The sequence below is a fragment of the Ostrinia nubilalis genome, chromosome 9 (assembly GCF_963855985.1).
Source record: "Ostrinia nubilalis chromosome 9, ilOstNubi1.1, whole genome shotgun sequence".
NCBI lineage: Eukaryota > Metazoa > Arthropoda > Insecta > Lepidoptera > Crambidae > Ostrinia > Ostrinia nubilalis.
In genome coordinates this window covers 3,898,111-3,923,905 of record NC_087096.1, presented here as the reverse complement: position 1 = coordinate 3,923,905, position 25,795 = coordinate 3,898,111, and the positions used below count along the sequence as shown (strand labels likewise).

Here is a 25,795-nt window from a genome sequence, read left to right as displayed (position 1 = left end):
TGGGATAGAGTCTAACGTCTAGTTAAGTTAATTAATTAGTCGTAATGATAAATTGGTAATGATAGTAGTCTTAGTAGTACATAATGTGACGATTTGAGAGGGACATAGCGCATATAGGTAGTTCAAACATTATCTAAACATTGGTCAGACCTCAGATCATATCTATGATCTGAGGGTCAGACTGACTGCCCTTCATTTCTGAACACGTGGGTAAAAGCCGTCAATTTGTACTTTAACATATTTTCAAATCGATACCCCACATCCAGACTTCAAAAGGGTTTAGAATACGCCTACATAACGGATCGTAGTGTTGGGTCAACTCTACTTAGGTAACTAGTTGAGTAGCCGAAGTCACGAAGTGCTCTTAGCTCTAGCTCTATCATTTAATTAAAGCTGTGTGTTACAAGTACAGAAAACACATATCAGATTTTTATTGCAAATTTGCGCCTATCATAACTACCCACATAAAATCCCATGGTGTTAAACCTTGATACTAATCTACATAAGATCGCATGGTGTTAAACCTTGATAATGTGCCGTCACCGTCATCTGTTAAAGACTATAGCTTAACAGGTTTTGGTGTCGAACTAGCGATCCTAGAGTCGCTAGTTCAATTCCCGTCGGCCGCTACACTGGACTATCGTTACACAAAATACACCTATTAGTATTAAATTAGCACTTGGACAGGAATGTTAATTTGTAGACTATAAATTCCCTTTAAAATCTTATTTAAGTGAACTTAAACTCAAGTTTGTCGGAGTTGGCAGTTTCGGCACATCTCTAAAGGATCGTATATGGCGACCTTTCGAGACCCTCGCATCGAGATCCCCACGGGCTGCCGGAGGGGGGAGCTTACATTTCAGGGGATGCCTACTGGAGGGGACGGTTGGGATCCAATTTATTTTTGGGTGGGGTGACGCCATTGTTTGGGTGCCTACCATGTGTCTTTGGGAGTTTTGGGACGTTACAACAGGTTTGCTTTGTCCCCGAGTGTTCTAGTGAATCAACCGGTTCGGAATTTAACCGAAGTATTAGAACTATTTGTAGTTAGGAAGTGTGTATTAAAAAAAAAACATTATTAAAATAACCTACCATTGCCATGCAATAATGTTATGTTGGTGTTTTTTGGGTATGTGCTCTATTTTCTAACATAGATATTTCTTTGCAGCTCAACTTCACCAACAAAGGAATTTACTGCAAATAAGCTGTTCTCGAGTCCACACAGGCTCACTGTACGCTATCCGTGCGATTTAGAACCTTGCTTCCATAACCATAATGGACATCTGGATAATCTTAGTTTCAGTTTATTACACACACAGTATAGTCAACTGCAGAAGAATATTGTAACTTGTAACTGATTTTGAATTTTATAGTAAACCGAATAAGGTTCAACATTCAACAGGAATACATTTCCTGTAGGTTGTACCCCTTTGCCGAAAAAGCTTAGTAAACTTAACCCTTCTAGATATATCTAAGTAAGAAGTAAGCACTCTAGATAGAGCCGCATTTGAAGTTTATCTAAAGAACGAAAACTTAAGTTTAAATTGCTTTGATTTTCAAACTCAATAAGCAAGCCCTAAAATTGTCAATATCTGTACTCAGCCCCTCTTTTAGGGGACCTCCCCTACTTTTATTTTTCCTCTAAAGGGGGCCGACGCGGATGGCGGCTTAAAATGGGTCTTTGTTGCTTTTTATCAAAATTTCCGTTACAATTTAAAATACAAAACTGTGTTATCTCATCACTTTGATCAGATTGAAATGTGGGTATAATTAAGAAAAATTAAAAGTACGAAGTCACAAATTACTGACAGCCTGTTTTCAACCGACTTCAAAAAAAGGAGGAGGTTCTCAATTCGACCCGTATGTTTTTTTTCTGTTTGTTACGCGATAACTCCGCCAATTATGAACCGATTTGAACAAATCTTTTTTCGGCGTATAGGTAATACCTCAAGGGTGGTCCCATTTAAATTTAATAATAAAAAAACAAGCCCCATAGGGTGGAAAATTGGGGATGAACTTTTTATACGCAATATCTCCGCCGATTATAAACCAATTTGAACGATAATTTTTTTGTTGAATAGGTATTATCAAAAGGGTGGTTTCATGCGAATTTGAAGGTTTTAGCTCGCAAGTTCGCAACCCCTGCTAAGCCGCCTGTGTCACTCGATAACAGTTATTAAGCCGCACTTGGGCAGCAGTCGAGCTACTAGCTTTGACACCTGATTTGCCCACTCAATAAACTTTAGCTAACTGACTGACTGTAGCGTGATATCGGACAGAGCATCAGATGATACAGGGTTGAAAAGTCCACTTTGAACTTTATTTTGAAGGCTTAGGCACCTTTAGGTCACTTCTTTAGTTTAGTAGCTACTTTACTTTTAACTCTTGTCTTAACTTTCAATCAAGTAAGTAGTTCTCTATTTTAATTTTATTTTTTATTTATTTATTTAGGAAAACTACTCCTATTCCATGTCTTCTCGTAATTATACCTACATATAACCATCACTTAACTTATACCTTTTGTCTATTGTTTTTTTATTACCAAGGTACAAAATAAGGTCGAAACCCAACAGATGTTAACACGTTAACAAAAATGGTTAAGAACGACGACCAAAGGACTTAAAAAAAAGGAGGAGGTCCTCAATTCGACTGTTTTTTTTTTCAACAAAAAGGTTTAAATCTAAACCTACTTTGTGGCAAAACAAAAGACTAACCTTTGAAGCAGCCGGTGCATTGCTTGTCCTTCTTCATGTGCGTCCAGCTGTGGATCTTGAGATGGTCTTTCCTCTTGTACGATTTGTAGCAGATGTTGCACACGTAAGGCCTGCCAGTTCCTGAGTCCGGAGTCCGAATTTCTATACTCGGTTCGACTGGTGACGAGTGCAATTGGGAGTCGGAGTTATACTCGCAGTTGTCCGGATCTTCAGCCTACAAAATGGCCTCACATTAGGTGGGAATTGCCTAGACAACGGCCGTTAGATTTATGGTGCGTCCACACTGGGCGAATGGGCTCGCGCGGCTAACTCGACATCTTGTTCACTCAAGAGCAGGGTGAAGAGGATGTCGAGTTTGCCGCGCGAGCCCGTTCGCCCAGTGTGGACGCACCATTACTTTAATGGCTGGCGCATGCTCGCAGGCCTAGGCAAGTTTGATACAGGGTTGTCCCGTAATTCTTAATTGAGGCAGGGTAGAGTATGACCATTAGACGTCATGAAAATTGGGATAAGTAAACGAATTCTCGTGAACGTAAAAAAACAAAATAAAAAACCCAAAACCACAAACACTTTTAAACTTCACTGATAAATAAGACTGCCAATATTTATTGTTAGAATAAAGTTCAGAATGAATGAACGTTTCAAATTAAATACAGGTACAAACGTTTTGATTTGTAGGTACCTACATGTAATGTAAGGTTTAATTAATCGATACCCTGCGACCCACCACCTGCGGGGGGTTACCCATCATTGGAATTCGGATCATTAACATCTTATGTATGTCACAGGGTATGGCTAGCCTTAAAATGCATAATTTATTACGAAGTAGGATTCCTGATTCAGAGGCTAAGGTCTAGTATAGGTGTACCTAGTTGATATTCCGGTTTGGCACTAGGGTTGCCAGATTTGAATGCTAGAATTTCGGGACAAATAACGTGACCACATTTATTACTTTTCTTTTAACAGACTAGTAAAAAAAGCAACAGTGTGGTATTTCAACTTTGAGATATAAATTTAATTTCGCTTATGTAAGTAAGTACTAGTTAATTGAGGCTACATGCCCGGTCGAATTAGAAGAAACAGAGAAAATTATAAAATAATACCTCATACTCTTGCATTTCGTAGTCCCCATAGCTTTCTTCTTCTTTAATAGGATTTCCTTCATCGTCATATATTTCTTCATCGCATATCTCTTCCTTCACTTCCTCTTTCACCTGTGCCTCGAGCTCTTGGTCACTCATTGGATGCAAGTTATGGGATTCGAACACTTTGCTGTGAACTTGGAGATGCTTTTGAAGGTGGTCCTTGCGGTGGAAAGCTGTAACAAGAGAAGGTTTGTTATTATATTGACAAATTAAGTAAATAGAGCTTTAACCAATTAAAATATTTTATAGAATTTATTTTTAACAAATAACCGAAGATTTGGATATTTATCACGTCGGCAGCCCTATAGGTATAACTAAGCTGGTTACACACTAGCAGTTTTTACTGTTAGTCAAACCACAAGTTTTAAAAACTGAATCCATCCACTGCTGGACATGGAATTCCATAACTACGGATCCTGTGCTGCCCGAATCTAGGTGTTTTCCCGATCTTCAATCGTCAGTCCATTGGCCAACATTATCAGAAATAACTTACATCGGTTGCAGAGCGAGCACTCGTACGTCTTGTCGTCCTTATGGATGGTGAGGTGGATGTTAAGGTGCTCCCTCCGCTTGAAGGCTTTGCCGCAGTCTTCGCACTTGTGAGGGCGGAGCTCCTGGTGCTCCAAAGTATGTCTGTCCAAGTGCTCTTTCCTTTTCAACCTAAAAAGCAAAATATTTTACGTCACCAGAACATGTTTTGTACTATCGTTCGTTCGTTCGTTTCAACCGAATGACGTCCACTGCTGGACAAAGGTCTTCTCCAAGATTTTCCACAATGAACGGTCCTGCGCTGCTCGCATTCAGGCTCTTCCCGCGACCTTCACCAGATCGTCGGTCCACCTAGTAGGAAGCCTGCTGCCCACGCTACGTCTTCCAGCCAATGGTCGTTTTGGACTATATGTAGTACAAACCACCATGTAACACTACGGTGAGTACATACCTAAATAGCTTCCTATTTGGAGCAATAAATAGTAGAAACACATAACAGTCAAGTCGCTAAGTCGTCGTTTAAGTACAGTACTTAGCATGGGAGTTACAATAATAGTATAATAAGCGCCACGATTAGCAGACTTAGGGGCTTTTGTGTGACCGAAGGTGGCTTTTGTGTGACAGGAGGAGGGTAGCCCTCGTCAAAAATAGACGTGTATTAGAGTCTCCGTGATTTATTATTGCAAAATGTAGTAAAAAGTCTGAGTTACGCTTTAAATTATACACCATTAGAAGCAGGAATAATCATGCCTGCGAACTGTGAAATCGGCTCCAAGCTGTAGTGTGAATTATGTGTAAAAATTGCAATCAAAACTTCCAACTCGTCGATTCAACGGACGACAGTGACTCATCTTGTAGTGACAGTGCAAAGCGAACTTGTTTACAAAAACTATACGGATAGCCTTCACTACTCGATAAGGTACAGACAATTCGTCACTCAAGTTACACGGCGCGTGGCTGATTGGATTTTTTGCCCGCACTGTACGCAACGATTGCCGGTTCGAGCCTTGATGAACTTTATTTTTGTTTTTGCTTTTTTTTTTAATTATGTTTTTTAATTTTTTGTGATAATTAATAAGTACCTAAGGGAAACCAAACTAGTACCTACGTGAAGAAAGAAAAAAAAAAAAAAAAATTTTTTTTTTTTCTTTGACAAGGAGGAAACGCCTGCAGCAGAATCCCACACAGTCACACGTCGAACCATTGCTCACGTTGTGGGTACAGAGAGATAAGATCAATACTTCTATCAATCTTTTTGTATTTTCACTGATTCATCATGAGTACTGCACAGAAAATATGTGGTGGGTGCAAGAACACGTTGCCCAGGAGAAACGTTATACAGTGCATGAGCTGCAGGTTGACGTACGACTTGGAGTGTGCTAATATCAGTCAGAAACTATTTGACCTAATGGAACGCAAGGATAGATGGAAGTGTCCTCTATGTATGAGTAAACAACCAAAGACTGGAAACACAAACACACCAATTCGAAACACAGAAAAGGAACAACAGGCATCTTCTTCCACGATACCCTCCGGGAACACAAGGGGTCACATAGACAGTGATGCTAATAATGTGACTTTCCGTTCAAAAACAGCGCGCCTGCCTGCGGACCCTACAGAAGATCATCTGTATACAGATAATACTGAAACCCCAGTCGGTGACAACGCAATGCTTGAAGAACTGAAACGTTACATGAGCGAACTAATTTGTAGCCAGACAAAAAGCCTGCGCGAAGCTATCACTTCTCTAACAGACACCATCAAAGCACAAAACTCACGTATTGAACAGCTTGAAGGAAAGGTACTGGAGTTGGAGGGCAGGCCAGATGTAGGCATTCTGGAGGAAAAGATAGTTCACTTGCAAACCGAAATATCAATCCGCGACCAAGCTTTTCTATCAAATGATGTCGAGATAGCCGGCTGCCCAGAAACGGGTAACGAGAATTGTCTCGGTTTAGTATTGGCTATCGCGAAGAAAATAGGCGTAAGCCTCGATGAGAGAGACGTTGTAAGCGTAGAACGAGCTGGACCAATAAGATTAATGACTGATAGTTCACGACCTCGACCTTTGGCTGTTCGGCTGGTACACCGTGCAACGCGGGATTCCCTGCTGCATGCGGCCCGTGTGCGCCGTGATCTCAACACCGAAGGTCTGCAGCTGCCAAGTCCTGTGACACCTATTTATATTAATGAGCGACTAACTAAACACAATAGGGCACTATTTCAACGGTCTCGTTCATTGGCGCGAGATGCAAATTTTAAATTTACTTGGACAAGAGATGGAAAGATATTTACTAGACAAGACCAAGGTAAAGCACGACATCTATTGCGCTCGGAATCGGATTTGTTAAAGGTTTTTGGTAAAGTTCATGTTTGATCTAGAAATATGCTATTTTTCAATGTATACATTTGGAACGCTTTTTTATCTGTACTTTGTAAAGAAATTTGATTACGGTACTCCTGCAGAAACACATATTACTGTATGTACGTTGACTTTCAAGCAAACTATACAACACATAACCAAACTTACACAAAACACACACATATACACACTACACAATTTTTACAATAAACTTCATTTTAATTCGAATGAAAATGTCTAACACTAAGCAACACAGTTTGCGACTTGGGTTGTGGAATGTTAGATCTCTAAATACAGGACAAGATAATTTTATGGTGGCTATTTTGAACCATCAACCTGATGTTCTAGCTCTCAACGAGACTTGGCTGAAGGAGGGAGATGAGTGTCTGGCACCATCACTACCGGGTTACAAAAGACAATGCCGGAAATTGGCGTCTTTTTTTTTTCGCGCGGCCATCGACCAAACCTTGTTTTTTGATAACAAAATAGTGTAATAAACCAAACTTACTATGACATGTATACCCCTAAACTCAGTCTGAACTGAGTTACGAGCATTAGAAGTTTGATGATTTTACATACTAGATTTTCTTTTTGCTCGCAAGTTTTGTAAGAAATTGCAACAAAATAGTGACATTGTATGTGAAAACAAACAATACCATCCATTAAAGGCTCCAGACATCAGTATGCAGCAGAATCAGCGCAATAAAAAAATAGCGCAAAATTTTGTTGCAATTTCTTATAAAACTTGCGCGGAAAAAGCAAATCTAGTATGAAAATCATCAAACTTCTAATGCTCGTAACTCAGTTCAGACTGAGTTTAGAGGTATACATGCCATAGTAAGTTTGGTTTATTACACTATTTTGTAATCAAAAAACAAAGTTTGGTCGATGGCCGCGCGAAAAAAAAAAGACGCCACCTTCCATACAAAATCTGGCATTGCCATTTATGCACAGAGCGCGTCAGGGTAGGTCTGGTGGCGGTGTCGGTTTCTATGTTAAAAAAAATATTCATAGCAAAATGCGACAGCACCCACCCTCACTGCTTGAACAGATGTGGCTCGAAATCAGGTTGCCTGGAGCTTCTCTTGCAATTGGGACAGCCTACAGGCCAGAAAGTGTTCGAGTAGCTGATGCTCTCGACTCCCTTAGTGAATCCACCACAGCTATGGCACGATGTGACTACACATGTGTCTTGGGAGATCTGAATATTGACCTTAGCAATAGCTCCTCGCAAGCTAATGACCTCTTCGCTTTTTGCCGTCAGCATAATCTTACCCAACTAGTTAAAGAGCCCACAAGAGTAACAGAGTCGACGGAAACCATTTTAGATTTAGTTATGACCGATTCTCCAGAACGATGTAAAGCTACTCAAGTAGTACACAGTACTGGGACTAGTGATCATGCAATGGTTTTAATAGATTTTAATATCAAAAAACCAAAACCTTTGAAGTTGGTAAGCAAAAGGAGATTGATCAGCAGTATAAACTGGGATCGATTCGAAGCGGATCTGCGAGTAGTCCCATGGGAGTCTATTCAAGATCTTGGCAATGTGGACGAAATGGTAAGTGCTTTCAATCACTATATACTAGCCTTATTTGATTTGCATGCGCCTAAAAAGAATATAATACTTAAAGAGAATCCAAAGCCGTGGATTACGGACACGGTCAAATTTATTATGAAGTTGAGGGATGCGGCTCTAGAAAAGGCTCTGAAAAATAAAACAGAATCGTCTAAGAACTACTATCGCGACCTTAGAAACTTCGCAACGGCAACCATTAAACGAGAAAAGAAAGCATACTTTAATCAGTTCATAAATAAAAATTCTAAAAAGCCGGAAATTCTATTTAGACACTTAAAAAAACACGGTCTTACAGGTAACGAGTGTTCTAAATTACTGCCTAGCCATTTAAATAATCCCGAAAAAATTAATGCCCACTTCTTGAACCTTCCTTCTTGTGGTAGTGCAGATACAGATCAGGAGAACTTGGAGGGCCGCCGATATCAAGGTCCTTTGTTTGAGCTGAAACCAACAACTGAGGCAGAAGTGCTAAAAATAATACACAAAATTAAAACAAAAGCCACTGGTTATGATGATCTAAATATAGAAATGATCAAGTCGACGTTACCGTGTACACTACCTATTATTACAGCAATAATTAATAGATCAATTGAAACAAGCACATTCCCATCTGATTGGAAAAGAGCCTTAGTAAGACCCATACCCAAAAAAAACTCTATTGAGGATCTGAAAGACTTGAGGCCAATTTCGATATTACCGGTTCTATCCAAGGTCGTGGAAGAGGTAGTTTTGAAGCAAGTGGTGAGCTTTATAGAAGGAAATAATATAATACCAAAATTCCAGTCCGGGTTCCGCAAGGGACATGGCACGGAAACAGCACTTCTGCATGTGACTGATGACATAACAGAAGCTTCCGATCTCGGACTGAGTACGATTATGGTTTTGCTCGACTACTCTCGAGCCTTCGACTGCTTGCACCCAGAACTCCTACTAAGGAAATTAGAGCTATATGGTTTTTCTAGAAATGCTTGCCAGTGGTTTAAAACTTTTCTGGTCGAGAGAGAACAGATTGTAATCACTGAATCAGATAACGGTGAGGAAAGACTATCATCACCTGGGAAGCTACAGCGTGGAGTCCCTCAGGGATCACGATTAAGCCCTTTTCTCTTTTCTTTGTTCACCTCAGATCTACCTGATAATATAAGAACCTGTAAATACCATCCTTACGCGGATGACACGCAGTTATATTACTCTTTCAAAGGCAGTGATGCCGCAGTTGCTATAGCTCGAATTAATGAAGATCTTCTCAACATTTACAACTGGTCACAAAAGAACTCACTAGTACTCAACGCAAGCAAATCGCAAGTGCTGGTCCTAGGTACTAAAAGACAGATGCAAACAGTACTTGACTGCAAAGATAAGGTCGAAATAAACGGTGTACCTCTGGAACGGGTTGATGCTGCAAGAAACCTGGGATTAATACTGGATGGCGAGCAAAAGTTTACAGAACATATAAATATAAAAATAAGGAATGCCTTTTACAAACTAAAGATACTATATAAAATTAGACCTTTTATTAAAGAAGAATTACGGATACTTCTCACAGACCTGTTGGTACTCTCCCCCTTTAACTACTGTAGTAATGTTTATGGTCCAAGACTGTGTAGTAGCCAGGAAAGAGCAATACAGCGAGTTCAAAACGCTTGTGTCAGATTCAGCCTTAACGTTCCAAGAAGGCAGTATATTACTCCATATATGAACCGACATAACATCCTCAACATGAAGGGCAGGAGAGAACTCCATTATGCATGTACCGTCCACAGAATAATATGGAATAAAAAACCAGAATACCTGTATGAGAAAATAAATTGGCGTACGAATGAAGCCTTCAGGCTGCTCCGTTCTACGGCGCAAAATCTACTCAGGGTTCCTAAACACAGGACTTCCCGATACAGGGGAAGTTTCAGGTTTTCCGCAACAAAAATATGGAACGACCTTCCTCCACCCCTGAGAAAAAAAACTAGCGGTCAATATTTTAAAAATATGTACAAAAAGGCTTTGTCCCAGAAACAAAATGTCGCGGAAGACTTGAAGCACGCCTACTGGAAACATTTGTCTTTGAGGCAGTTTTTTTTTTTTCCACTCATCCCAACCTAAATTCCTTTTATACGCAAATACACTAACAAACATACACCAACACACACAACACTCACGTCTCACATGTACACACACAATCAACTGAAACTAACGAGTACCGTACATACATATTGTCTTTGTATTTATAGGGTTTTTGTTTTTGTATTTTAATTACCCCTGTTTAATCTTGCCCTCCTCCCCTTTTTACTGGTTGTTTCCCACCTTCCAACTAAGGGAAAAGGAGGAGGCTGAAAATCAGCGCGGGGTAGGGTATGCTTGACCTCGCATATGCTGAGCCTCATCCTTTTGCCTCTTATGTTTTTTAATGTAATTTTTTTGTTTATATTTCTATGTTTGTAAAGCATGTAAAAACGAGGCAATAAAGTATTATCTTATCTTATCTTATCTTATCTTATAAAGCGCCCCCGAAAATAGGGCCGTTTCAGTTTCGAAGTTTCGTTCAAAGTTATTAAAATTTAAAAAGTAGGTAGGTAGGTATATTATTATGTTACACTATAGCTTTTGCGCGCGGTTTCATCCGCATGAAATTTAGTTTGTAACAGATCGTCGTAAATTATAGCCTATATGTTATTCTGGGTTACAAACAATAATACTGTAAAGTTTCATCAAAATCTCTTCAGTAGATTTTGCGTGAAAGAGTACTTAACAAACATCCAGACATCCAAACTTTTGCATTTATAATATTAGTAGGATTTTAAAATAAAAGTATTGAGGTGTAGTAACATTAAAAATTCAATGAGCGAGTTAGAACTTTGGCAAATTGATTGTAAAACAAGCGACGCACGCGTATTTTTAGGGTTCCGTACCTCATAAGGAAAAAACGGAACCCTTATAGGATCACTTTGTTGTCCGTCCGTCCGTCTGTCAAGACCCTTTATCTCAAGAACGCGTGAACGTATCAAGCTGAAATTCACATGAAATACTCAGGTCTATTGTCCCTTTAAGCTGTGAAAATATCAAACTTCTAAGCCAAGCCAATCAAAAGATACAGCCGATTATGTCGATATTTTCAACAAATTTTCGACACTCGCAAAGGAATCAAAACCTACAGGATACTTCCCGTAAACTCAGAATCTTGAAATTTGGCATAAAGCATTGTCATATAATGCAAATATAGGAAAAATTGCGAAAATTTCATTTTTTTAGTTATATAATATAATAAAAATATTTTAATAAAATGAAACTTACTACCTTATTTCTCACGAACGAATAAAGGTATCAAATTGAAATTTATACCAAATACCTAGATCTATTGTCCCTTTAAGAAGTAAAAAAATCAAACTTCTAAGTTAACGCGATCAAAAGATACAGCAGTTTATACCGACACCTTAGACGAATTTCCGTCACACGCTAGGGAATCAAAACCTACAAGGTACTTCCTGTGAACTCAGAATCTTGAAATTCGGCACGAAGCAACGTTATATAGTACAGATAAAGGAAAAATTGCGAAAATGATAAATTTGAAGTTATATAAAATTTAAAATATTATTTTTGCTTACATGACAAAATATTTTTTTAATATTATAAACTTACTACCTACCCTTTTTCACATGAACGCGTAGAGATATTAAAGTTGAAATTCATATCAAACACTTCTTAAATCTAATTGCCTCTAAACTGTGAGAAATTCTAAATCAACGCAAAAATTCAAAACGCTGAGGTAGGTACCTATAATGCAAATATAGGAAAAATAAATAAATAAAAAATAATCATACCGCATATTTTGAAATTCGCCACTACTCGCAACGGAATCAAGTAAGTAATTTGATTTAATACGTCATAAATTGTAAACCGCTACGTTTGTACGGCGGAACCCTCGGTGTGCGAGCCCGACTCGCACTTGGCCGGTTTTTTTTTATTCCCATACAATTTTGAGGTCCTGCAATAGGAACCGGACCGTGGTAATCTGCAGTTATGTGCACAAATCTTTAGTGCTCAACAAACAAAATTAAATGACCATCATAACAATAATACACGCTGGGGAACTGAAATGGTACCTGCTGAAAACCAGCTTCGTGACTTGACGACCTGTGTCATGTTACGATTTTCGCTAAATGGGCGCTTTTTCAGCATGGCTCAATAATGTTAACCTCTGACATGTATGCACCTAAATGTTAAATGCTGAATAAAAATGTTCTATTCTATTCTATTCTAAATGCTACCCACCCAGTGCCGCAAATCCTGCATAAGAACCTATACTGCTTGGTGTGCACACACAAGTGCAGCTGTAATTGCTCAATATCCTTGTACTTGACCGGGCACTCCACGCAGCAGTATTCGGTGTCGCCGTCAGGCCCTTTCAGGATTATGGCCAACTTGTTCCTGGACAACAGACTCCGTTTCAGAGCGTACTCCATGTAATTGGGGTCAGACTCTGAAAGAGAGTGAGTGCTTCAGTCCATGGCGATGACAATACGATGTATTTAGTTGCTAATAAGAGTTTCTTATCGGTAAGTATTTTTTATGGTCGTATAATAATATGTAGCTCTTTTATAGCATATCGCTAAAAGTGGTCTTAAGGTTTTTTAAGTAAGTAGCTTGTAAGTAGGATACTTTAGTTCATTTATAAGAAGAACACGTCTTTCAACAAAATGAAAAACAAAGTTCTCAAAGAAATAACTATAGGGTAAGTGCGCTAGTTTTCGTCCAATTATCGGAGTTGCCAACTTTGTGATGCGAAATGAATATTTTAAAATACCCTTACTCATATGTATCATATGTCATTTTAGTCCTTATATAGTCTACTTTACGTTAATATTATATGACAATAAGTAAATATCACGGGTTTTTTTATAAAAAATATTTTATGCAAAAGAGGCGATTTCACTAGTTTTCGTCCAAAAAAATCAGTTTTCGTCCTAGTGTACGCTAGTTTTCGACCACTGTGTAGAAAAAAGGGTGCAGTTGAATTATTAACTTAAAACCAATTCTACAATACAGTAACTATGGATTGTGGTATACCATTTGAAAGGTAATTTTGTTAGCTTTCAAATGATATCAAAAAGATTTAAACAAGTTTCTTACCTAAATTTAGGAAAATTTTGCAATAGGTCGAAGGACAAATGGACGAAAACTAATCTACAGGAATAGCTAATTTTGGTTTTCGTCCACCCCAGTGCTTGCGCATGACGTCATGGACGAAAACACAACAACGTTTAAAGCTGTTTTTTGTTTTCGTCCACATCTTTTTAACGGTTTTTATGGGTTTATCACTGTTAAAAAGTGGACGTAAACTAAAATGTTTAATAAAATAGCAATAAAGATCATATTGGAAGAAAAAACATTGTATTTTGTAGGTCCATTGAAGTAAAATGATTATTAAAAATATTAACTAGGTGTCAGGGTTTCCGTCCACGTGGACGAAAACCAAAATCTTGCAAAATTGTTATGCTTGTATTAGTCCACTTAATTATCTAAGATTTCTATACAAAAACTTTAATAAACCCTTAAAAAAGTGTTTATTATGCTAATAATTAGACATACGTGCCAAAAACATTACGTAAAGTAGCTAAAACAGTAATTAAACATACCATCAAAGTTCCCTACCGGCACGTTTTTTTTCTAACTTGACGACGTTTTCCATTCACATGTGTGCAGCAACAACTTCCGTAGATTTTTTTGGAGTTATTACTTGTCAAATTACATTTTCATGCAGGCAGAACTGTTACTTAGATATTATAGATTGTAACAAGTCCAAACTTGCACGGAAAGTTAGGTTTGTATTCTAATTTTCCGTATTTGTTTGTGGCAAGTCGGTCAAATGGACGAAAACAGGAGCTGGACGGAAAACCGGCGCAATTACCCTACTTTTACAACTTGACATGGAATGTATAGTTTTGGATTTTGTCAAGTATCAGTTGTTAACTTAGTAGGTATGTTATAACGTAGGTAAAAAATACTTATTTAAGCAAGTAGGTACAAACAGCATTTAAAAACATTATTTAACTTACCATCTATGGGGTTCTCCATAATTTAACACTGATAAAATTATCTGAAAACAAGAAAGGATCGTCAGCGATACTTGAAACAAAATAAGATCGACAAAAAGTTGTAACGAAAACTTTGCGCGGATGACGACCGGCCAACTGGACGGGATACAGGGAGTTATACTTAGCAGTCCCAACCTCACCGATAACGCCCAAGGCCCAAGCTCCCCTCCGAATAGGGGTGACTACCCTTTGTCTACCCTAACTTCCCCGATCCCCTACACACGGGAGGGGACCCCACTTCGGATCGGAGTCGGACCGTTACGAAGGGTGGGTTTTACCTAACCCTAACATTGATTCAAATTCCGCTACCTGCCTGTCGATAAAATAGAAAAGGCATTTGTAGGTAGGTACCTAAACTAAGTTGTCACACACAATAATTATATTACTTATCGAAAACTTGTTCGTGAATTTAATTTGTGGCGCCAAAAACTTTAAAAGAATTTGCATTTTCGCAGACATTCTTCATATTCAATTAATATAAAACTTACTCAATAAAGAAGCAAAATCCTATGTATTATAAATCTACGCACTGTCTCACTCACATAAATGTATAAAAAACCAGGAAATCTCCAAAACAAGTAAAAAGTAAACACAAAATAGTAAAACCTTCACTACACCACACCACTACACAACGTCCGAGACTAGAATGAATGAATGAATTTGTTTGGGATGGAGTGGAGGGAGGGAGAAAGGGAAAACATCACTTGACAGGGAAGGGTGCGTGCGATCGCGATGCAAACTATTAAAATTTATCTCTTTCATTCTAACATAGCCTCCATCTAAATTGTGTTTCTTGTTTCCTGAGAATAAGGTCTATAATTAAGAAATCTACATTTCTCAAACTTCTCGCCAAACTTAATAAAGTGTCAAAGCAAAACTGAACTCTTTCGACATTAGTTTAAAACACAAATTTCCTAATCGGGAAAGAATGAATGGTTCATTCAGAAAAGAAGGGAATAACGCAGAAGTTGTTAAATTAATGAGCTATTTTGATACATTTTTTTAGAAAATACACATTTAAAAAAAAAAAATCAAATTAAGTTACTTTATTAAGATTTATTTTTAAAAAATTTAAGAGTTTCGGATCTCACTCACTGATAATTTTTAATTCAACCACCGAATTCACAGATATGGATAGATGCAGCATGTGTCAAAAATTGACCTGAATGTCTCCAACTTCCTCATTGGCCCTAGAGCAATTCCAAGTATACCATCAATAAAAGCCTAATTAGAGTCATCAAACCTCTCAGTCATTAAATTAGAGCCATCAGAACTTCATAACTATGAGTTGTTTTCTGTGTGTAAGCTGAGGACACGTGTCCCCAGCTGACACATCTGTATCTTCGTAAATATTTATGCTACGATAATGAATTATACCTCAAAAATTACAGTCGAATCCAAATAGTAGGCTTTCCAATTTTCAAGACTTTAGCTCAAATACTGTTAAAACCACGATCAAAAAACTATGTGCGAGCTGGAGTACCGTGTCTCCAGCTTACACATCTGTATCTTTGTAAATATTTAAGCTACATCAATGTTTTATATCTCATAAATTAAAGTCGAATAAAAAAACCCGACTTCAAATCTTTCAAAGCTTTATCTGGAACCGTTTTCGAACTACGAACCGATATGTATGTGTAAGCTGAGCCCCGATTACGGTAATTTTTAACGTCAACAATCCAGACACGCTTCTCGATTCTGCGATACGATTGGTCGTTCAACAGCGTACGTCAGCTGTTTTGACCAATCGTATCGCAGAATCAGAAACGCGTCTGGATTGTAGACGTTATAAAAGTTACCGTAATCGGGGCTCTGGTGACACGTAACACACGGTGGATTATTAAAACCGTATAAGTTAGAGTTGCGTTTTAAAGATCAAATAATTCGTTATAATTAAAGTACACACGAGACAATTTCAAATCTCTAGGCCTCTTAGTTTCAGAATTAAAAGCCAAAAACTATTTTCCCGCCAAATAATTCAAATAATGTGGGTCGACTGCGACGTTGCCGTTCCGTGCGTCCACTAGAGCAGTCGAATTTGAACCTAAAAACTAGTAGCGTTTGAATCATTTTTATTTGTAGTTTAAATCATTTAATTTCGATTATAAGAATTTTAGACTAGGAGCCGGCTGATTTGTGTATTGAGTACCTAATAACCTATATTTTATAAATAAATAATAATAAATAATGGTTGAGTCCCGGGAAAGGACGTAGGATAGATTTTATCCCGGTTTTTGAAATATGATAAAGATTTTCATCATCATCATAAATCATCTGAAAATTATAAATAACTTGAAAAAATCGAGTATTCGGGTAGCCCTAGTGATACTCTACCTCTGGGCTTCGGCTTGACAGTACTTTTTGGGAAACCTTGTATATGTCGTTAAGTTCGCTTATTCTTGTAGTTATTTTTTTTTTTTATTTGATTCTTCAACAAAAGAAGAAGAATTAAATGAGGGTTTTCGCGATTGGAAAATCCGCCAGATGGCAATACGTAGACGCGAGGTCCAAATGCTGCATGATTGGTTATTTTTGACATGACATTGACAGATATGTCAAAATCCACCAATAACGCAGCATTTGGACCTCGCGTCTACTTATTGCCATCTGGCGGATTTTTCAATCGCGAAAACCCTCATTGTCAACTGTGTTTGTCATAGAGCAAAATCTGTTTGTAACCATAGATCAAAATATAGTTGTTGCCCATTTTTGCCACTTGACGTAGCAGAATCGTAGGACTTCACGGTATTTAAATAAAAATTAAAGTGGTTGCGTTTAGAAACGCCACAAATATTTGAGCCTTTGGAAACAAGTTCGTTACTTGTATATTAACCTTTAGCTACTGAGGTGGATTTAATTTCACGTAAACACTGACGTGGGGGCCTGAGAGGCCCGTACATATTTTATGTGTGCTTATATTTAAAAATATATAATCTTTTTAGGGTTTTATGCTAAATAATTATTAATAGTGGTTATATTCAAATACAATAAAACGATTTTTATGTAAATTATTTGTTAATAAGTACGTATTATTTTAATATTTAGAAAACATGTAGCATTTTTGGCAAAAATTTCATAAAATCATGATTCACAAAGTTATCATGAAAAATATTCATAAATTCAACAAATCAACTTAGAATCTTAATTTTCAATAGTCTTTTTAGCTAATGATATATCAGTAATCCTAATATGAAATAGGGGGAAAAAAATTACACACATCAAATAGTACGAATTAAACACAGTCTGGATAAACTTGCTTTGCTCAGTGAAGGAAGCCATACATGTTTTTAAAATGTAGATTTCATTTGAATCTTCAAAATACATGTATGGTACTTGGTTTCATCGTTTAAATCTTGATAGTCAGGTACAGGCTTATCATTTCCTAGCATACGTGCCAAAAACTACTGTTCTTCTATTTTTCGTTAAATGCTGGTTATTTTTACTTCCGAGATACCGCTTTCTCTCGGACGACGTACTGTGGGCTTCATATTATAGATTTTTCAAATTATTTCAAGAAAAGACGACAACTAAATGAAAACTATAGACAAAAAAAGTTACGCCAATACTGAGGTGGGGGCCTGAGAGGCCCACAAGAAACTTTAAAATTAATTTACCTACTAAAATTGCACGTGCAATCACGTGCACCGTTGTTGACAGCCTCGGTGCAATGAAACTCGAAGGTACTAAAAGATTCGGGTGTGTCGTGCACGTGGGAGAGGAGAAATTCAACAATTTGACTTTTGCAAGGCCTGAGAGGCCCCCACGTCAGTAGTTAAAGGTTAAAATATAATTTTGTTTTACCTAACTTTTTCTTATTAATAAAATATAGGTTATTAGGTACTCAATACACAAATCAGCCGGCTCCAAGTCTAAAATTCTTATAATCGAAATTAAATGATTTAAACTACAAATAAAAATGATTCAAACGCTACTAGTTTTTAGGTTCAAATTCGACTGCTCTAGTGGACGCACGGAACGGCAACGTCGCAGTCGACCCACATTATTTGAATTATTTGGCGGGAAAATAGTTTTTGGCTTTTAATTCTGAAACTAAGAGGCCTAGAGATTTGAAATTATGTCTCGTGTGTACTTTAATTATAACAAATTATTTGATCTTTAAAACGCAACTCTAACTTATACGGTTTTAATAATCCACCGTGTGTTACGTGTCACCAGCTTACACATACATATCGGTTCGTAGTTCGAAAACGGTTCCAGATAAAGCTTTGAAAGATTTGAAGTCGGGTTTTTTTATTCGACTTTAATTTATGAGATATAAAACATTGATGTAGCTTAAATATTTACAAAGATACAGATGTGTAAGCTGGAGACACGGTACTCCAGCTCGCACATAGTTTTTTGATCGTGGTTTTAACAGTATTTGAGCTAAAGTCTTGAAAATTGGAAAGCCTACTATTTGGATTCGACTGTAATTTTTGAGGTATAATTCATTATCGTAGCATAAATATTTACGAAGATACAGATGTGTCAGCTGGGGACACGTGTCCTCAGCTTACACACAGAAAACAACTCATAGTTATGAAGTTCTAATGGCTCTAATTGAATGGCTGAGAGGTTTGATGACTCTAATTAGGCTTTTATTGATGGTATACTTGGAATTGCTCTAGGGCCAATGAGGAAGTTGGAGACATTCAGGTCAAAAATTGTATGAAGCCGAGCGTGCCACTTTTTAAACGTCATTAGTGTCATTTTAGCGAATTTTAGTGATTGCCGCAACGTAAAAGTAATCGTATCATCGTACTGCATTCGCAAAGTCATCGAAAAATATCGTATGAATCGATTCGAAAATTAATTAATTCCGATAAAACTGATATTTAGTTAAATTTATAGCTAGTCTGACTGTGGATTAAAATAATTTTGTAGCGGTAGACTTTATTCTACATTATTAATTTGCAAATAATATTTTTGTTGTTGTGCCTAATGTTTATGAAAGTAATGATTGGTATTTCATTATGTTATATAGTACTACTAGTAATTCATACTTAATTCCATACTTTTAACTATCCTAGTAAGTACCTGACCTAGTTTTATAAAATAAAAACTATTTACTCAAGCTTTTTATTTTTAATAAATGTAAAAATGCGTAGTTTTGCCAATACGTTTTTTTTCATAAAGCTAAGTCAGGTACCTAGTTTTGAAGATATTAAATTTCTAAACGACAAAATTCAATGTGGTAAAAATCCTTCGAAGTGAAAATGAAACACAAAAGATTTTTCTTCATAATTATATTATAAGTGCAATGAATAGTATTGTGCTTTAGACGAGCCCTATAAAATAATCAAAACAAATCAAAAGGTTTGAATAAAATTGTTCTTCCCCCGTTATTTATAAAAAAGGTAATGGCAAAATTATAGAACTCCCTTAAGCAGATGCCTCTACTCTGTCTATTTGAAAAAGTCTGGCACTAGGGATTTCCCGGGGGCCCGATAAAAAACCAAAAACATCTTTATTTTCCTCTTTAAATAAATTAATTCTTACAAATCGTCAAATCTCATTATATTTTTCACCCTACCAGCGATTCAATACAAAAACTTGTCTGGTGTATGAATACACGGATCTGTGTGTGTCATAATGTTATGATTAAGTACGGTTCCTTGGGATCGGTATGAGTGCACCACATACATTACTCTTAATAGTACATCGCAGGATATGTATTAAAAACAATCCTACTTTATACTTCTTCTACTGCTACTTTATTCTAATTAATTATTTGTTACTTGTGCTGTTAATTACAATTCTCAATCCGTTAATAATTTATTAATTTTACCGTGTTCGTACTACTGTCCTCGTAAAATCATCGTTACCGATTGTTGTAATCGGCTAACAATTAACAACGTGTACATCACTCGACCATGTATGTCCATTTGGACATATCGGAATGGCACGCTTTGACGATCAACTTGCTGTATCTACTCTAATCCATATCTGTAATCTCACAGATATGGATTAGAGTGTAATCTACTCTAATCCATATCTATGACCGAATTCAACATTCGCTCCATTCGTTCGTGTCATGTCATCTGACATTTGTCATCATTCATTCATTTTCTTCGCTCGTCTCGCGTGGGTTTTGTTTTTATTTAAAAATTCGTAGTTTGTTCTAAAATAAACTTACATAATGAGTGAAGAATTAAAACTTGAGTCCTTGGCTGTACAGCTTTTTGAAATAAATGCCATAAAGTTTGGCGAATTCACGACTAAAAGTGGATTAACTACACCGGTTTATTTTGATTTGAGGGTTATAGTTAGTTATCCTGATGTGATGGTATGTTGTTTTGATTAATTTTGAATTATTAACATAGAGTTAAATGTCCAGAAGTGATAATTGCTGTATTGTTTATTCCAGCAAATAATATCTCGCCTCATACAAGATCATGCACTAGAAGGCAGTAAATGTGATCATTTGTGTGGTGTACCTTACACAGCTTTGCCGATAGCCACATTGCTGAGTGTAGAGGCCAAGATACCTATGCTGATGAGGCGTAAGGAGGCCAAAGCTTATGGTACAAAGAAAATGATTGAAGGTCATTACAAAGCGGGCCAGAAGTGCCTCATTATTGAAGATGTAGTGACATCAGGCTCCAGCGTGCTGGAAACTGTAAAAGACCTTCGTAGAGAAGGCTTGGTAGCCCAAGAAGCTATTATCATCCTGGACCGAGAACAAGGTGGACGGGAGAACCTTGCTGCAAATGATGTATCTGTAAAATCATTGTTCACAATGACAAATTTAATTAATATATTGCTGAAGAATAAAAAGATTGACAAGGATATGGCTCTTAAGGTTCAAGATTATCTTCGAAATACAAAAGCACCAACTTCAGGTACTTCATTATTTTTTCTATTCATAATTATTTGCATTATTTATTGTAAAATAATGACATTGTTATCTTAACATTTTTACAGAGAAACCTAAAGACCGCACACACCTCACATTTGAGAAAAGGGCAGAATTAGCAACCAATGAAATTGCTAAGCAGCTGTTTGATGTTATGGCAACAAAGAAAACCAATCTTTGTGTGTCTGTTGACTTAACTACAACCACAAGTATATTGGATTTGTTGGAAAAAGTTGGTGAACATGTGTGCTTAGTGAAGACACATGCTGATATTATTGAAGACTTCAGTACGGACTTCATAACCAGGCTTAAAAGTTTGGCAAAAAGATTCAACTTTCTTATATTGGAAGATAGAAAGTACGCAGATATTGGAAATACTGTATCTTTGCAGTATGCAAAAGGATTGCATAAAGTTTCAGAGTGGGCTGATTGTGTAACCGCACATTCTTTGCCTGGAGAGGGAATTCTTAAAGCCATCAATGGGGCAACCAACGGTGTTAGCCAAGGAGTATTTTTATTGGCAGAGATGAGTAGTGAGGTAAGGTTTCAATTGAACCATAATTATTCAATTTACTCCAATCAGCATATTTTGATTTGTTTCATACAATGCATTAACATTAGGCAATAAGATTGCCATTAGGCAATAAGATCTGTTTTTGCAATGTTATATAACTTTTAAAATGTAATGTAATTTTTTTAACAGAAAGTCAAGTAAAAACTAATACTTACATTAAACAATTCTCATTACAGGGAAATCTTATCACACCAGAGTACACAGAGAAAACAGTCAGTATGGCTTCAAATTATCCGAATTTGATTTGTGGATTTGTTTGTCAGAACAAAAATACTTTCAATCAACCAGGTAAGTTCAAAATATTTTATTTGTCAGTATTAATGAAAAAACTATTTAAAAAAGTCAAATTGTTGAATTTCTCCTCTCCCACGTGCACGACACACCCTAATCTTTTAGTACCTTCGAGTTTCATTGCGCCGAGGCTGTCAATAACGGTGCACGTGATTGCACGCGCAATTTCAGTAGGTAAATTTTTAAAAGTTTCTTGTGGGCCTCTCAGGCCCCCACCTTAGTATTGGCCTAACTTTTTTTGTCTATAGTTTTCATTTAGTTGTCTTTTCTTGAAATAATTTGAAAAAATCTATAATATGGAGCCCACAGTACGTCGTCCGAGAGAAAGCGGTATCTCGGAAGTAAAAATAACCAGCATTTAACGAAAAATAGAAGAACAGTAGTTTTTGGCACGTATGCTAGGAAATGATAAGCCTGTACCTGTCTATCAAGATTTAAACGATGAAACCAAGTGCCATACATGTATTTTGAAGATTCAAATGAAATCTACATTTTAAAAACATGTATGCCTTCCTTCACTGAGCAAAGCAAGTTTATCCAGACTGTGTTTAATTCGCACTATTTGATGTGTGTAATTTTTTCCCCCTATTTCATATTAGGATTACTGATATTTCATTAGCTAAAAAGACTATTGAAAATTAAGATTCTAAGTTGATTTGTTGAATTTATGAATATTTTTCATAATAACTGTGAATCATGATTTCATTAAATTTTTGCCAAAAATGCTACGTTTTCTAAATATTGAAATAATACGTATTTATTAACAAATAATTTACATAAAAATCGTTTTATTATATTTAAATATAACCACTATTAATAATTATTAAGCATAAAACCCTAAAAATAAGCACACATATGTACGGGCCTCTCAGGCCCCCACGTCGGTGTTTACGTGAAATTAAATCCACCTCAGTAGCTAAAGTTTAACCAATTTTTTTTAAGCAAACAGTTATTGTAATAAGCCTCTTCTCACATTCCAGGTCTAATACAATTGACTCCAGGAGTGCAGCTGGAAAGCACCAAAGACGATCTGGGCCAGGTGTACAACACTCCAGAGAAGGTAATGCTGGAGAAAGGCGCAGACGTCGTGGTTGTGGGCCGAGGCATTCTGTCCGCAAAGAACCCCGCTGCTGAGGCACTGGTCTACAAAGAGGCTCTATGGAAAAACTACCTCAAGAGAGTGTCTGGAAAAATGGAATAATGAAAAGAGTATTTTAAATGATTTAAGAAGTACAAGACAGCATTGTCTTTAGCAAAAAATTATAAATGGACATTCTGCCTCAAAAATTCGCTCCTCAGGAAACATTTTATTTTTATTGATAGTTCAGTTTACTATACTTGCTCTTTAAGAAAACTGTGAGTGCCTACTACTATGAAGATTTATCAGAAGTTATCTTTCAGTTTTATCTCTTGTTTGGTTAACATCCTACAATTTAAAATAATGATATCTGTGATAAAAAATAATTATGAAATATGACCCCATTACATTCCTAATTATGTTATTAATAATTAAGGCAAGCATTTTGTACAAGAAACAAAAGAATTACTTAACAGATACATATTTTGTTGAATGTTTACTTGATATTTTATAAAAAAAAAATCTTATAGGTACTAATTATAATATAATTGAACATATTATGTTCAAGTTTTTGCAATTTTCTTTTGATATATAGCGTATCCTGTGAATTATTATATTTTTTACATTAGATATTTTTGAAGTGGTTCTTTCAAATTTTATGTAGGTATATTTATCTATTTATATTTGGATGTAAGGAAGGAGATATTATTTAACAGAGATGCAATGTAATACTTTGAGACGTGAAACAAAAATGTGATTTATTACCCAAAAATTGGTTTATTTCAGTTGTCCCCAATTCCCCACCAGTGGAAACACGGGAATATAGTGAAATAATAATAGACGCTTAATAATTAACGGGAATAAACCCAAAAATCCGTTGGCAAATGTCGTTGCATGGACAAAATCATCGATACAGGAGCAAGTAAATCGATAGAATGATCGAAGTCAATCGATATCGTTTAAAATAGAAAGAGAATGGGAAGAAATATTTCTGCTCTGCTTTAGTCCAAATAATAACTGCCAGATAATGCCTTATGGCGTTAATTTCATCTTACGTAGATGTGAGATTAGGAATTAAATTTTAAACAAATGTATAATAATGTATAAAATTAGTGTCGGCGAGATGTTTGTGATCGCCGCAAAACTGCGCGCGACTAATGACAAAGGCAACATCATGGATAGGTTACTATCCTCGCAGAGCATGTAGACTTGTGCTACGCTATCTCCTCTTTCCACGCTCCGTAATGGCTAGTACCACCGGGTTACCTACACCATATCGAATATCGAACACGTTTCATCGAACGATCAAAATATCGATTGATTAAAATATCAAAAAATCAATATAGAGGTTTTAATTAAATGTCATATGATTAATGTAAATAAAACATAATTTCTTAAACACATTTTTTTTATTTCCCACTTTTGGATCGACGATTCATCATTTGTAAATTCGATATTCTTAAGGTTCGATATTTTGATCGTTCGATGATAAATAATAAATAAATAAATAAATCTTTGGAAAATTTCACACAGCGCCAGCTAGCCCCAAAGTAAGCAACTTAATGCTTGTGTTATGGGTGCTAGCTTAACGGATATACTACTTATAATATACTTTTTTTTTAAATACATAAATATTATACATAGTCACACCCAGACCCGTCACAGAAATTAAAATTCATCATTTCAATTTCTGCCCGGCCGGGAATCGAACCCGGGACCTCTCGGCATAGTAGTCCGTTCTGAACCACTACACCAAACGGCCGATGAAACGTGTTCGATATTTTGATTTTCGATCATTTGTAATTCGATAGGATCAAACGAACACCGGTCAATCACATTAGCTTGGGTTTTGTTTTTATTTCAAAATTCGTAGTTTGTTCGAAAATAATTAAACTTAAATAATTAGTGAAGAATTGCAACTTGAGTTCTTGGCTGTACAGCTTTTTGAAATAAATGCCATAAAGTTTGGCGAATTCACCACTAAAAGTGGATTAACTACCTACACCGGTTTATTTTGATTTGAGGGTTATACACTCGCGAGCAAAACTATGGAATCACTTACATGAAGTTGTTTCCACGCGAACTTGTGTACTAACGAATTTGTTAGTAACAAAAAAAATGTCACCATTTTAAAGATTAAACTTTTATCTTTAAATTGATACCAAATTCATTTAAATCACACCAGTATTTAAAAAGATATCCCGGCTGATGTGAAGAAGTAACGAAAAAGACATGTATGAACTGTTTGATACGTCGCGAGTTGCGGCCTATTTACCCCCTATAAAAGCACGCGTTTTTAGATTTTGCTTTCTCACGTCGATTCATACACATCTCCGCTTCTTTTGACACTTTACCTGGGATTCTACACCTTCAGAAGGCACGTGCGACGAGCCCGCCGCTGCGTTGCCGCCGACAAGTGAAAATAATCGTTTTTGTGTGTACTGTAAACGACACGGACATACGCGTGAAAATTGTCGTCGGCTTGCATCGAAGAAAGACGGGGTAGTGAAGTTTCCTGCCTTAGAAGTTTCCTGCCTTAGAAGTTTCCTGCTATGGATGCGGAGAAAGAGGAGTCGTACGAGCCAACTGTGCAAAGTGTAGTACGCAGTTCAACGCCATAT

The 25,795-nt window shown here is 36.7% G+C and overlaps 2 protein-coding genes across 2 annotated transcripts in view; one reads left to right on the top strand and one right to left on the bottom strand.

Moving 5' to 3' along the window:
* The window catches only part of LOC135074431 (zinc finger protein 260-like), a 32,681-nt gene extending 17,663 nt beyond the window's left edge, over window positions 1–15,018 (bottom strand). The window contains exons 1-6 of the mRNA XM_063968722.1: window positions 14,918–15,018; window positions 14,337–14,377; window positions 12,553–12,760; window positions 4,353–4,519; window positions 3,818–4,032; window positions 2,715–2,928 (exon numbers count right to left, since the gene is read on the bottom strand). Coding sequence (XP_063824792.1) covers window positions 2,715–2,928; window positions 3,818–4,032; window positions 4,353–4,519; window positions 12,553–12,760; window positions 14,337–14,355 — 823 coding nt within the window. The 5' untranslated portion in view covers window positions 14,356–14,377; window positions 14,918–15,018. The remainder of the gene's footprint in view (window positions 1–2,714; window positions 2,929–3,817; window positions 4,033–4,352; window positions 4,520–12,552; window positions 12,761–14,336; window positions 14,378–14,917) is intronic.
* Window positions 15,019–20,428: 5,410 nt separating this feature from the next.
* Window positions 20,429–24,573, top strand: LOC135074430 (uridine 5'-monophosphate synthase-like). Its single transcript, XM_063968721.1, has 5 exons — window positions 20,429–20,661; window positions 20,743–21,217; window positions 21,300–21,769; window positions 21,982–22,093; window positions 23,077–24,573. Exons 1-5 carry the CDS (start codon window positions 20,515–20,517, stop codon window positions 23,295–23,297), a joined length of 1,425 nt encoding a protein of 474 aa, XP_063824791.1. The 5' UTR covers window positions 20,429–20,514; the 3' UTR covers window positions 23,298–24,573.
* Window positions 24,574–25,795: the final 1,222 nt, after the last annotated feature.

Excerpts from the sequence above, each read along its gene's own strand:
- LOC135074430 (XM_063968721.1), top strand. The coding sequence starts at position 20,515 with ATGAGTGAAGAATTAAAACTTGAGTCCTTGGCTGTACAGCTTTTTGAA. Across the intron at positions 21,770-21,981 it reads TGGCAGAGATGAGTAGTGAG|GGAAATCTTATCACACCAGA; the intron begins GTAAGGTTTCAA and ends TTCTCATTACAG. Across the intron at positions 22,094-23,076 it reads AAATACTTTCAATCAACCAG|GTCTAATACAATTGACTCCA; the intron begins GTAAGTTCAAAA and ends CTCACATTCCAG.